General features: G+C 30.5%; 1 protein-coding gene across 5 annotated transcripts in view; it reads left to right on the plus strand.

Moving 5' to 3' along the window:
• LOC143042018 (cGMP-dependent 3',5'-cyclic phosphodiesterase-like) overlaps window positions 1-15598 on the plus strand; it is a 109031-nt gene that overhangs the window by 14564 nt on the left and 78869 nt on the right. For all 5 annotated transcript variants that reach the window (XM_076214228.1, XM_076214231.1, XM_076214232.1 and 2 more), the window contains exons 5-6: window positions 5175-5224; window positions 6157-6216. In XM_076214228.1, coding sequence (XP_076070343.1) covers window positions 5175-5224; window positions 6157-6216 — 110 coding nt within the window. The remainder of the gene's footprint in view (window positions 1-5174; window positions 5225-6156; window positions 6217-15598) is intronic.

Below are 15598 nucleotides of genomic sequence, written 5' to 3' on the forward strand. Positions count from 1 at the left end.
TATTTTATAAGCAGAAGATCTGGAAAAGATATTTGTGAAAGAAACCATCTTTTGAGACTTTTTCTATCAGTGTACTCTACTAATATTATATATTGTAATATACTATATGCATTCTGAATATTTATTTCTATACATTAATAAGGAAACTACTGTACTAAATTTTATTATTTATCATGCCTTTCAGTTTGTAAACTGAACATTTAAATAGATAAAATAATTAAACTATTTCTAAATTGCCAAGAGTATATATTTGAAATTCATTTATGCATGAATCATCAATGGAATCAATGTTTTGTATGACCACAGATTTAAAATTTATCTAGAAATAAAACCAGAAACTCTTCCAGACATTGCAATTCATAAGTTTAATTAGATATGGGACATAAATGCACATTGAATTCCTTAAAATAGTATACAAATGAAATTTGTTGCTAAATTGAAATAAATTTAATTTGAATTTAGCTTATTGTTTTGCAAGGATGGTAACAAATTATTAAATGAATAGTTTGTATTTATATTTGATAAGAAACACCTCATACTTTAACATAGATTTGAGAATTGAGACTTGCATTATCATCCATAGAAATAGAGTTTTAATTTAATATAGCATGTCATCTTGTTTCTGCATCTTGTCCAAAAAGGAGAATCACCAGAGTCAGACTTTAGTTTTGTTTTGTTTAGTTTTGTTTGCATTCATTCATTCTTGAAAATTATTTTATATTTAATTTATCAGTGGTTGTCATTTGTTGCTGTATATCATATTTTGTTATTTGTCCATTATTTTGTATATAAGTGAGGCCTTTAGTTTTCTCATTTGGGTTGTTTTACTTTTCTCATTTAGTGTCCTTTTACAGCTGACTTGGCGTTGTGAATTTTACTCATTATTGAAGGAGTATAGTGACCTAAATTTGTTAATTTCTTTGTCATATATGGTCTCTTGTGGAGTGTTACAAGTCTCATTGGCAATCATACCACATCATCTTTTATTATGCCCCACCTACGATAGTAGAGGGGCATTATGTTTTCTGGTCTGTGCGTCCGTTCGTCCGTCCGTCTGTTCGTCCGTTCGTCCGTCTGTCCCGCTTCAGGTTAAAGTTTTTGGTCGAGGTAGTTTTTGATGAAGTTGAAGTCCAATCGACTTCAAACTTGGTACACATGTTCCCTATGATATGATCTTTCTAATTTTAATGCCAAATTAGAGATTTTACCCCAATTTCACGGTCCACTGAACATAGAAAATGATAGTGCGAGTGGGGCATTCGTGTACTGAGGACACATTCTTGTTTAAAATTATATTTATATGGATGTAAGAAGGTAGGAAAATAGATTTTCCTTTTAATAGAAAGGATTGTCATAGAATAGAAGGGTAAAAAATACAACCATGCCCTGTTTATTGTTTTTCAAACATAAACAAACCTTTCTAATATATATCAATTGATACCATATTATTAGACTGTAGGGCAGATTTTACAATAAGAAGGAATTATTGTTTTTTGTATCCATCAAAAAAGCAATTGCTGAAACTGTGAAACAGACTGTGTAATGGAGTAATGCATTATGTTATTGAATAAAATGTGTCTTTCTGAGTAAATAAAAATAAAAATTACTCTGTGTTTGTGTTTTATGTTAGAATTAGAGGGTTTTCAATTTCAAAATATTGGACATGGAATAGACATCATGACCTACTTTACTGACATCCAGCTTATTTGGAGTGGAATTTTGAAGTATTATTTATAAGTGGAGCCTAATAACATGGACTTATATTTTAATAAAAAGTCTTCTTTTGTGTTTTAATCATAACTTTAAGGCAGATTTTTATTGGTAAAGGCTAAAAAAGGTAATTTAATAATATTGTTGCTAACGTCACGTCTTTTCCGTCCATTGTGGTATGTCACGATCGCAATTTTCTTGTTAGTTCTCAGACAGCCCATTGTAGTTATTTTTATCCCGGGTTTTATAAATAATTGAAAATAGCAATCATATTAAATTTGGATGACGTAAGGGGGTCAAAGGACTTGAGGAATCAATATCATTGGCTGTTTTATTTTTTGCGAACGTTACTGTTCGAGGTTTCCGTCCAAATCAGTGTCACGTGAGCAACATATATTTATATCTGTAACTCTCCTGTATAGGAGTTACGATATCGCCCTTTGCAGAAATAGATTCGGAGTCAGTTCCTTCACATGATGGGGAAGCAAAGAAGGTAAGTTGTATGTAATATCGTTACAAGAGGACCTTAAATGTATTCCGTCCATCAAAAAGACGTTCGCAACAAAACATAATGTCATGATAGTAGATGTTGCTAATGTTACTATTACGAATTGGTTTCTTGTGTATTCATTTGATATAAAGTACACCTGCAAATGACATTCTGTATATTTAGAAATTCTAAACCAGACTGTACAATTTTATTACTCCAGGCATATTTTAAACATCACTGTGTGCATACATTTTAACTTTTAAAGATGTTGTTGCTCATGTGACATGTCCAAATGTCGCTAACGTTACTAATTTTTTGGTTTCTTGTGTATTCATTTGATATAAAGTACACCTGCAAATGACATTCTGTATATTTAGAAATTCTAAACCAGACTGTACAATTTTATTACTCCAGGCATATATTAAACATCACTGTGTGCATACATTTTAACTTTTAAAGATGTTGTTGCTCATGTGACATGTCCAAATGTCGCTAACGTTACTCATTTTTGTCTCCGTCACATTAGCAACATGAAAGTAGGAGACAGAACACAATACTGTAAAATCTGCCGTAAATAAAACATTCTTGGTGTTATTCTGACATTTTTGTAGCAGATACATGAAATTAGATGTAAGTAATGGAAATTTTACTGTGAAGAAATAGGAGAGGTGTTAATATATTTGTGATTAGTTTATTAATTTTGTATGTTTGATTATTGTATATGCTGTTCAGGTGTAATTTGACTATTGAATCATGTGGAAGATCATGGAAGGGCATGTGATCTGACCTAATTTTGAATTTAATACATGCCACTTTAACACAAATTGTTCTGATAGATCATTTTGTATAATTGATGTGGTTATCTGATCATGTTTTATAAGGAGAACCAACAAAAATTATCTTAAATTAATAAACTGATCTTCTATGTGATTTGGTCTCTGGCAATCATACCACATCTTCTTATGTTTATATTTACTTTGAAAAACAAAACAGGGTATTTTACTAAATGTTTGATCAGGTTGTTACTGAATTAGGATTACATTGTACATGTATTAGCATTTGGTAGATCTGTTTTTATGCCCCACCTACGATAGTAGAGGGGCATTATGTTTTCTGGTCTGTGCGTCCGTTCATCCGTCCATATGTCCGTCCGTTCGTCCTTCCGTCCATCCGTTCGTCCGTCTGTCCCGCTTCAGGTTAAAGTTTTTGGTCAAGGTAGTTTTTGATGAAGTTGAAGTCCAATCAACTTCAAACTTAGTACACATGTTCCCTATGATATGATCTTTCTAATTTTAATGCCAAATTAGAGTTTTTATCCCAATGTCACGGTCCACTGAACATAGAAAATGATAGTGCGAGTGGGGCATTCGTGTACTGAGGACACATTCTTGTTATGACAATGTTTATTAGTTATTTGCATCACAGACACAATGTATAGTAGACAAGTACATATCTAAAGACATAAAAGCACCAAGTGAACAAAACTAAGCTTTAAGAGCCTTAACAAATATTAAAACAAATTTAAGATGTTTGAAGAAACCAGATATTTAAGGGTTTGATTAGGTTGACGTTAGTTTCTTTTTAATGAATGAACCTCAGGTTGAACTCATGTGTTATCCAATCCACCAAAGGTCAAATTAAAGCTTGATAAATATGGATTCAAATGAGTTTGAATTATTGACTTGCAAGCCCATAATATATCAGATATGGTTTTTGTCGAGCATGCAACTTTTGTTGCAGAAAGCTCGACATAGGGGTAGTGTTCCGGCGCGGCTTTGACAGCGGCCGCAGTTAATTGGCTAACTTCTTAAAAGCTTTATATTTAAGAAGGTGGAGGACCTGGATGCTTCATACTTTATATATGGATGCCTCATGTTACGAAGTTTCCATCAGTCACATGTCCAATGTCCTTGACCTCATTTTCATGGTTCAGTGACTACTTGAAAAAAACTTAAGATTTTTTGTAATGTTAAATTCTCGCTTATTATAAGTAATATGATAACTATATTTCGTATGTACATACCTTGCAAGGTTCTCGTGCCCGTCAAACAGTTTTCACTTGACCTCGACCTCATTTCATGGATCAGTGAACAAGGTTAAGTTTTGGTGGTCAAGTCCATATCTCAGATACTTTAAGCAATAGGTCTAGTATATTCGGTATATGGAAGGACTGTAAGGTGTCATCTGACCTTGACCTCATATTCATGGTTCAGTGGTTATAGTAAAGTAATTGTGTTTTGGTCTGTTTTTCTTATACTATATGCAATAGGTGTACTATAGTTACTGTATGGAATGTTTGAAAGGTGTACATGTCTAGCTGGAAGGTGTCATCTGACCTTGACCTCATTTTCATGGTTCAGTAGTCAAAGTTAAGTTTTTGAGTTTAGGTATTTTTTTTCTAATACTAATTGCAATAGGTCAACTATATTTGGTGTATGGAAATATTTAATGAGCTATTTGTCAGTTGCACAGGTTTTATTTGACCTTGACCTCATGTTCATGGTTCATTGCTCAGTGTTAATTTTTTGTGTTTTGGTCTGTTAAACTATAAGCAATAGGTCAACTATATTTGTTGTATGAAAGAATTATTAGCTGTACATGCCTGCCTGGCATGGTTCATCTGACCTTGACCTCATTTTCATGGTTCATTGGTCAATGTTTAGTTTTCTTGGTTAATTAAGTTTATGTGACTGTTGTAATAAAGTTTTATATTTAGGACTAGCAACATAATATCAATGATTAGTAAAGAAGGCGAGACATTTCAGCGTGTGCACTCTAGTTACTTAATTTGATGAAATTAAACCAAAACTAATTGCTAATAGCAAAACATTATTTCTATATTCTGCTGTTATAAATTTTTGTAACTAATAAATATCATACTTAGTTCTTTGTCTAATTCCTAGTTAAAGGATCAAATCATTGCATGTACATGTATAGATTATAAATTTGACATTTTCATTTATATATTTTTTAGTGTATTGTCAACCTATTACAGATGAAAATCAAGTTATATCAGTTTTGGCTGTGAGTATGTTTAAAACTTTTAAGTAAGGTGTCTTAAATGAAAAAGGTTAAAAGGTTTGTTTCAATAAATTAAGTTTTACATTTGATAAGTGTGATTGTTTTTGCACTTATGGCTTATATGTCTAAACTGTTACCTCAAAAATATATAATGTAAGAACAGAAACTAATATTTTGTAAAAATATTATCTTTATTTCAAAGGTATATTTTAAATCCTCTTATATCAATGACAACAATACCATTACCAATCAGACACATAGTGCTTCAGTACTTGGGCTATTTGAAAGATATATTTTAGTGTATTATGTTATAAGATAGAAAAATCATACTTGAACTTTAACTAAAGAAAAATCATAGGTGAACTTTAACTAAGGAATGAACTTCCTCAGGTAATGTTGATTTTGAATTGTTTTGGCTGTAAAGATTGGGTCTTTTTGGTTGTAAATTCCCAAACATTTTATTTATCATTATTATATATATTTTTAATTTTCCAGGCTTCCACTCACAAAATTGTGCACAAGATGTGTATTTTAGTCTCCAGTCAGATTCAATGATTCTGATCAACAACTCTTCACAAAAGCCCAAATGACATAAAATTAACAGTTATAGGTTACCTTACAGCCTTCAACAATGAGTAAAACCCAGATCGTATAGTCAGCTATAAAAAGCCCTGAAATGACTTATGTAAAACAATTTAAATAACAAAACTAATGGCCTGCTTTCTGTACAAAAAATGAACAAAAAACAAATGCACATTTGAAAAAGAAAAAAAAGTTTGTTAATTTTACTCTTCAATTTTGTCAATCAATTGATTGAAAATGATAAATGAAACCATGTCGTCGTTAAGTTTGGGTAAAAATTCTTGTTCAAGAAAGTAAATAAAAACAATATTGTTTTGCCTTATTTATGATTTAAGCTTTTTTTTTATTTTCAGATATTAACCTCATCAAAACAAGACTTCAAACCTGAATCTTTAAAACCAATATCAGAAAAGGTAAGAGTGAAAATACAGTGAAACCTGTTTAAACCGAACCTCTACGGGACTTAAGATTTTGTTGGGTTTTAGCCAATGTTCGGTTTTATCTGGTTCACAACGCATACAAATTGATATGATGGTGCTTAAGAACAAGTTTGGTTTATACAGGTTTTCGGTTTATGCAGGATTTGGTTTAGCCAGGTTTCACTGTAGTAATTAAAAGTTGATTAAGAAATAAATCATTATGGAACAGTATACACTATATTTCATACATCTTCTTGGTTTATTGAGCCAAATGGCATATGACCTTTTATATAAGCATCTGTCTTTTGTAAATTACAGAACTGTGAATATTTTATGTGGGGAAATTAAGAAATATGAAAAACCAGATTTACATGAACATATAGTTAAGTTAAAGCTCATGTTCAAATGAGTTTCAAATTTAAAGGTTAGGTTTGACATTTTGATTAACATTAAAATGTCTTAATAAAATATTGTGATAAACTGATGTGTTCTTTGGCTAGACTTTTACTATTAAATACAAATAAAAACATTTTGTTGATGTGTTTCAAAAGTACATATGTAACAAAGAAGTTTTATATAAGATGAAAAGAGAGCAATTTTTTTCTTCAAATTACAGCAGAATACATTTGGTGTGTAGGTGAAGGTAATATCATTGGTTAACTTGCTTACTAGCTGAACGGTCAAGTCAGTCTAAGGTTAGGTAAACTACCCTCCTTTAAGAGTAGACTAGTCCGACCGATAACCAATCTATCTGTCTGTTGGACTAGACTACTCTGAAAGCAGGGAAGTATACCTAACCTAATAATAACTTCACGGTTCAGCTAATTCGCAAGCTAACCAAAGATTCTACCATTACCTACACACTCCATGAATTCTGCTTAAAGTACTAAATAAAATAAATTTCAAAATCAGGAATGAGTAAATTTTCTTTCAATCCCTATAAACCTATAATAACTAGGGTTTTCAAGTTTGAATACTATAAAGGACATCTAGAATTAATTTCAATGAAAATACAAAGAAGACTGCAACATTATGGTAATATAAATCACAGATTACAATACATTATTATACAGCTGTCGAATAGCACTACAGGTATGTTATACAAATCTGAAAAAGTCATGAAAAATTTATAAATTATTGTTAAATATAGATAGCAGTGAAGATAAAATCAATCAGGATAATCAGGAATGTAATAACATTTACATCAATATTTTATCAATTATCCAATTGTGTAAAGGTTAGAAATCAAATAGCAGATTTAGTACAGAGTTATTAAGAGATTTGTATAATGTATTGTAATCTTGATTTATTTACACAAATACTTTAATCAGCGGATTATACTTTAGAATAGATGAGTTTGAATTTATGGATCCCACTTGAATGACTCAAAACTTCAAAGTTACTTGTCAGATTGAAAGAGCAGCTTGCACCTAAAGTTGGATTGCTTGTTTTATCTATCATTTCAAAAGGTCTTGAAATAATCAATAGCTAACTCTACCCTGAAACAGGGGATCTCCACAAGAGTCAAAAACAGTTTGAACCTACCCAAAAAATATCATAGCATTACAAAGGAAAAATAGTAATCGAATAGTCAGTCTTTCTGTTTCTTTTGTCTAAAACATATCATTTTTGGCTGATATCTTTAGTATCATTTGCCTGATCCCAATGTAACCATTAAAGTCAAAAATAAAGGGAAAGAGAAAAAATGTACTACTTTTGGAGTCAATAATTGGAAGGCAAAGGTCCCTGTGGCTAAAAATAGACAATTTTAGGAAAATGATTTCCAGATGATAGCTTCATTTTCACTTTGTTGAATTGAATATAAGTCATTCAGAGGAAAAATAAAGGATAGGAGAAGAACCTAATATATTTTGGTGTTGTAACAGTTCAAATGTCAAGGTCACAAAAAAGTACATAAATATGTAAAAATGGATTTGGGATGGTAACTTGAGTGTCTCTTTTTAGATTAGAATGAAAAATATACATATGGAAGATACAAAAAAGTTGAGCGAGACTTTTTCTAGGGGGAGAGGCAGGTTTAAATAGGTTAAAGTACACTGTTAATATAAGAAAAACTTTGGAAACGTAGAAAATGGTTCACCTATGTTAACTGGAGTTTCTTTTATACTATACATGAAACATTTACAGATGAATTATATATGAAACGGAAAGTACAGAAATGATTTTAATTCAAAGGTCAAGGTCAGTGACTAAAATTAGATAAGTGTTGTTCACTATGGTTTCTTGGCCGTAGTTTACCATGAATGAGGTGAAGAGATTAGCAATAACAGTCATGTTTTTATATGCCCCTCCAAGCCTAATAGTATTTAGATCTCTTGCAACAAAAGTTTTTTCTCTCTGTAAATGTGCCAGTTTTCAACCCGTTGTGACTGTTCTTATGTTAGGCGTAAGTACTCAAGCAGACTGTAAGGAATTGGGGAAAAAATCCAAGCGTTGCAAGGCAGAAAGGGCTACAACTCTCCAAACACATGACAGATATTAATTTCCCGTATCTGACAAAAAGTCCTGTAGAGTCAAAGAGACATCCTCTTAATTTTTTTAGCACAATATGGATATAAACAAAGACATTTTCTCAACATATTGCTTCTGATTAAATGTTCCAATATTTTTACATCAATGTCAGACTCACATTGACATATAGTAATAAACAATGCACTAAATGGAAGATCAATAAAAATATTCCTTTGAACGTAACATTGCAAACTTTAAGGACCCTATTTTCTTAAGATCAAACAATAACTTGACATTATAAAGCAAATTAAGTATGTAAAATAATCAATGAGAGATTAACAGTTTTTTACCTATTTATTTCAACAATTTAAAATAGATCAAGAAAGTGGGTCATGTAATATTTTTTTTTTTCATTTAAATAAATTTAGTTGTCGCTGTTATTTTACATAATAATTGTAATATACCTTCATTAACGGTGTAATATATATGTTAAAAGACTTTAATTGATTTTAATTTGTGAATCTCTTTGATTGTTTTGGTTTGAGAAGAAAAAAGATAACATAAAATCTATTGTTGCTATTGCTCTCAGAGAGATATATCTAAGAATTATTGTCCAGTAATTCATTGTATGATAGAATACATTGTGATTGTTAATACAAGATGATAAGGTCTGTGTACAAATTATTGATCTCTAATGAAAACATCTCCAACATCTACAGACTCAATCAAAGGATAAATATTAGGATGTGTAGTAATTTCTTATGACGTACACCATTCCTAATGACCTACAATAGATTGATACAACTAAAAAAACTCTTTGTTAAGAAGTTTTATCTCAAGTATGATGTCTGTTGTTGAAATTTATATATGTAAGCCTCAAATAGATGTCCTTTCCTCAAATTTGTGTCCTATTTTAAATTGGGTCATAGACATCCCAGATTTTTGGTGGAAGAAGACTTCAAGTCTTCTGAAGGCCAATGGTGCCGACTTGAATCATTGAATTCTCCGTATGCCGCATTCATTTCTGTGTATTACAATTTCATAACAACTTCTGATTCCTGACACCGATTTTTACACATGATTAAGCATCTGAATCATTTAATTTGTAAATTAGGATTGAAAAACAATCACTATCGTAAATATGTACCCTTTTATTTATGTAAATTATTAGATTTCATCTCATCTACATGAGCGTTATTTGTTTATTTGTAACCGGATGTTTTTACTGTAGATATTTGAAGTACGCATGCATGAATTTGGTATTGGGACAACTCGCCCTGTTTACCTGTTCGCCCTTGAAGTTACAAATTTGCAGACAAAAATTTTGTTTTTAATAAATAGAAAGGATCTATTTCTTATTTAATTGTTTTCTTTATTCATTGTTTTCCTTTGTCATGTAAAGCCTCTGAACCATGACCTAAACCTAAGTAGTCTTCCGAAAACGTAAACTTTATGCAATACTATTTTATCAATCATGATTATTTCATAAATTTAAATTTGATTATTTAAAGAAATAAAATTATAACAATTATGATTTTAGATTAGAGATTCTACACAGACATGCTTTGATCTATTTATAGCCAAATTAGTTTACCTGTGTGAAAATGTAAATAATGGTCTAAATGGATATTAATTTGTTTACTAAAGAAGTACAGACAAACTATGGATGGAAAATAATAATTCCCATAAATATTTCAGGACATTTGATTTATTTTAATAAATTTTCAGTTATTTAGTATTTTGTAAAAAAGGGGGAGGGTTTTTTTACATGTCGCACCGTATCTCAAAAACAATTTATGATTATTGCTTAAAACTTTACACACTTGTTTGTTATATTAATCTAAAGATCTGTATACTTTTTGGTTTTTATTCAAAATTTTATTTTAGTGATATTTAGTTTTTTTGAAGAAAAAAAGAGGGTGGATTCATATGTCCCTTCGTATCTCAAAAACAATAAATGGAACAAAGCAGCCTGGGTTAGTGGGGCTGCTTTTATGGTAATTCAGATTACCTTTTATTCACCTTCTTCCACCTCAGAGCTATCAGCTCTTTGATTAACTGTTCTATTCAGCATGCACTGTGCTATTTGTTTAAATCATAATTTTCAAAACATATGTGATTAATGATTTTTGTAGTCAAAAGACACCAATATGACTATACAAATGCCACAGTGTGTCAGTAGAATAGAAATGATACGAATTGCTAAAAAACACAGTATCAAATAAAGCAACTATGAAAACAAGGTGACCAGTTTCATTTTGAAAACTATAAACAAATTATAATAACTGACACCTTTAACAATATTCGGAAAATGTAGATGTTCAGGAAATATAATAAAGTCTATATGTTCACTTTTTAGCTCACCAGTCCTACAGGAACAATAGTGTTGTATGTTTCATTTCTACTTATGGTTTTTACTTGCTGTCCTTGGTATTTAACTTTCACCTTTTTCATGTCACACCTTCAATAGTACAGAGGCATATGTTTCTAAGTATGTATCTTCTAATCTGTCTGTCCCATTATTGGCTTGCAGTTTTGGTCTGTTTTTGTTAGCATCGTACATGCCATATAAAACCATAAACATTTAAAGCACTGATGAAATAATTTCTAAAGGGTTCGGTGATCAAGGGCGAATTGAAACAAGTTCCACACTGACAGTAAGATATGATGAGTTTTCATTAGAACTGTCTGTATTTGTAGTATGTTACAAGAAATTGACATTTCTGCAGAATCTATTGATTCTCCTGTTTTATCTGCTTTATGTCAATATTTTGGTTCAAATTATAACATTTAAAGGACAGAAAATCAATTTCTTCCACTGATTTACAGTTGTCAACATTTAAATCTAGGTTTCATGTTTCTTTAAGATCTATAGGAGAAAGTGATCTCTGGTTTTGTCTTGGTTTATTTAATAATGTTGTTGACTTGTCCTCGTATAGTTCTTCATACCTTCAATAAAATTGAAACGTGTTTGAAACTTAGATGATAATACAGTTGATAACTTGTCTACCATATTTTGTTTTCTGGATAAACTTCATATATTCTTCTGACTACTGTTTACTATGAAAATTTTGGGTAATTGACTTTTAGAATTTGACCAAATTATCAAAAATGATGCAGTTTTTGGTGCAATGTTTTGGCCTTGATTCATTCTTAAGTTTTCTTAAGCACTTTAAAACCCCCTTTACCCTCCCTTCCCTAAAAAAAAAATATTTAATTTAAGCCATTAATAGCAATCAGCTGTTAAATTATTAAAAATCAGTTTTTTTTCAACCTTCACAAAAAAATTATTGATCTGAATTATCTGTGATACCATTAGTGTGATGTTTTATGGTCTCTTTTTAGGAGAAAGACAGCTGTTATCTCATTTCTTTAGAGCGCATTTGTTTCTAACCTAAACGATGTAAACGATTACGCGCGTAGTCGTTTAATCCATTTGTTTCTTACATTTTTTGGTCATCGTTGACATCGTTCACATAAACGATGTACGCGCAAAATAGTCGCGTAGTCGTTGATCGTTTATCGTTGAGACGTGTAAACGATAAATTTGTTTCTGCATCTGTCGTTTAAATAATTACGAGCACGTGTTGTTTTCACAAAGTCCTGGTTATTTATTTCCCGCACTTTTACCTGTTTGTTTACAGTGTGTGAGTGTAATCTATTTCTGTCCGACTACGTGGGGTCGATGAAGTTTATTAAACGATGTATTTGTTTCTAGCAGCTTAACGTTTACTAAACGATAGTCATCGATGACAAAACTTCGGGTTAGAAACAAATGCACTCTTAGTCTATAATCCTTAGTTGAATTCAACTTCTATACACTTGTATTCAGATCTTCAATATAAGTCTGAATTTTACTATGGCACCAATTCATGTTCCTTTTTTAAGGTTCGCTATTGTGACAAAATAGCATACTATGTCTAATGATGTTTTGAAATAAAGATCACAATTATTTTATCACAAATTGGTCAGATATGTCTTACAATTATTTCAGAAAAAAATACTACCATAACATCTTCTATAATGCATTTTGTCTCCTTTCAACAAAAAATTTAAAAAAATGATGTAGATTCCTGATTAAGAATTATAGAATTAAATTGTCTCTAGTTGAGAAATATTGTTATTTCATTAGTCTAGATTTAGAAAAAGCAAATTGTATGAGCTGCCTCACAGTGATAGATTGTTGTAGTCAAAACATTGTCTGGTCTGTGTTTTTGTCTATCTTTTAGTCTATCCTGCATCAGGTTAAAGTTTGGTCAAATATAGTATACCAAGTTGTGTTCACATCAACTTAAAATGTAGTACAGTGTAGTAGGAACACATGTTCATTATGATGTTAACTTTTGAAATATATGCCAACGGTTAGAGTTTTTACCTAGATTTTCACAGTTTACTGCAAAGTTCTTGAAATCTTTTTTTCCCTGGTGTCAGGTGATCCTAGGAGAAAATCTGCTGGTTCTCCTTTTTATTTCAATTGCAAAATACCAATTTGTTTCAGTCAATTGCCAAATTTTGGTGATAAAATCCTTCAGACCACCAATTTTTGAGAACTCTGTTACTGAACATGGAAAGTGATGCATGATGATGTTCTTTGGGCACAAATTCAGGAACAAACAAAAAATATTAAGTACATTTGAGTTTTATTAACATTTTGACAACCTTAAAGTGTTTGTACAGGTATTGATAGCAAATATCTATAAAGTCCTTTTAAGGTTTCTTTTTTCTTAAATTCATGCTTCATGTTTTTCCTCCTTTCATGCAATATTTTGATGATAAAAAAGCATATATAGTCAGACCTCATTGTAGTTCATATGACTGACGTATGTAAACACTTTGGAATTAATGTATCTCCTATAAAGATGCTATAAATTTTACTTGTATAATGGTATTTCATATCCTTTTAAGAGTATGAATTTCATTTATAGTGCATTTTCATCAGAGTTCACCTATTTCTGTGGGACTGCAAATCATTATAAAACGATAAATATAAATTTATTACGGATATGTTCCATTTACTTTTACATCTTAACAATGAAACATCTAGAAATAAAATTTAAAATTTCTTCTTGGGGGAAATATGTACAGTGCATGCATTGTATATATAGTAAGTACAAAAAATCAAAATCCACGGTCTGATTTGTTATATATAGTAAGATTATTGTCAAAAATAAGATTTAATATGTATTTAATCAAGCATATGGCAATTTGATTGCATGCTTATTGATAATATTTTTTTAATATAAATTAAAAATAAAATATTTAATATGATAGTATATGAAGCATAAAGGAGAATGCAGTGTTTTCATAACAGAAACCGTATCTGATCTACTAAAGAATTATTATAACTCCTGTCCTTCATAAATGCTGTCCTCAATTTAAATGTTTTTCTCAAATTATCCTGTCATAGTGCCATACAGTGGTATTAGGTAAAAGAGAGAAAATAGGAACATAGAAGTCTCTGAACACAATAGCGTCCTTGCAGCTTTAGTAAGTTAGGGCAAAATTGATTACATATCAGCTGAAATAAATTTAGGACAAATAGATAGTAAAGGTAAGCCAAAAAACACATTATTAAACAGGCACTGATTATTATTTGTTTTTGGCATTAATTACCTATACTTTTACAATAGTGGCATCACCAATACTTCTTATTTGTCGTACTGCAGGTGTCATTGATTGAACCATTAACTTGTGGATAAAAACACAATTTTACAATACTTTTTATAATATTGCTTGCAGTCAAGTGGGAAGGAAGAATATGATTGAATATTCTTCTTGTTCCTGTGAGTAACAATTGTAACTAAACAAAAACAGTTTCTATTTCCTGAATGACAACACTGATTACAATACAAAATGATTTGTTCTATTGGTTCCTTTGTAATAATGTTGAAGTTCAATAAATATAGTGTGATAAAATGAAGAAGATTATATTCCCAACAAAAATCATTTTCTATAGCTTTATGACATTTGATATTGTGTAATTCTGGACACTGTTCAATATTTAGCTTGTGATTGTGCAGCAAACAATTGATGCTTTAATTAGAACTTGGTATCGCATCATTATTCACCTGATTTATTTGCCTTTTAATGATATTTAATATTTGTATTGTATTTTGCTTACATTTATTTTTTGAAAAAAAAACTTTGCTGTTTGATATAAAATGCAGTTTGTAATTCAATATAGTTGAAATCACTAATTTACTTATCATAGGGATCCATTTCCCTTTACTACAATTTCTTCTCATTTTTGTGTTTTGAGTAGAAACTATTCTAGATAGAAAGAAAACGAAATTTAACAAAAAATAAATAGTCAAATTATGAACTACAAATAAGTCAACATTAGTTCATTTATAAGTTTTGAAGTTTTGTATGATATCAATTTGCACATTCTTATTTAGGGGCTGGCTGTGGCCCACCTTTGGGGCGGTATTTTCCTGTTGCATTGAAGACCCATTGGTGGCTTTAAGCTGTTTTCTGCTCTTTGGTCAGTGTGTTGTCTCTTTGACATATTCCCCATAAGTTAACTCCATCTATTTTTGTTTTCTTAGATCATTCTGCTATAGTGTTTAACTTTATATTGATGCATAAATGAGAGGTGATAATCGTACAATTTATGTATAATCTAGCTTGAAGTATAAGTGGGAAATATGATTACCATTGAATATTCTCCTTGTTCCTGCGAATAACAATTGCAACTAAACAAAAACAGTTTCCATTTCCTGAATGACAACACTGATTACAATACAAAATGATTTGTTCTATTGGTTCCTTTGTAATAATGTTGAAGTTCAATAAATATAGTGTGATAAAATGAAGAAGATTATATTCCCAACAAAAATCATTTTCTATAGCTTTATGACATTTGATATTGTGTAATTCTTGACACATCAAATTGTTCAATATT

The sequence above is a fragment of the Mytilus galloprovincialis genome, chromosome 8 (genome assembly GCF_965363235.1).
Source record: "Mytilus galloprovincialis chromosome 8, xbMytGall1.hap1.1, whole genome shotgun sequence".
Lineage (NCBI taxonomy): Eukaryota > Metazoa > Mollusca > Bivalvia > Mytilida > Mytilidae > Mytilus > Mytilus galloprovincialis.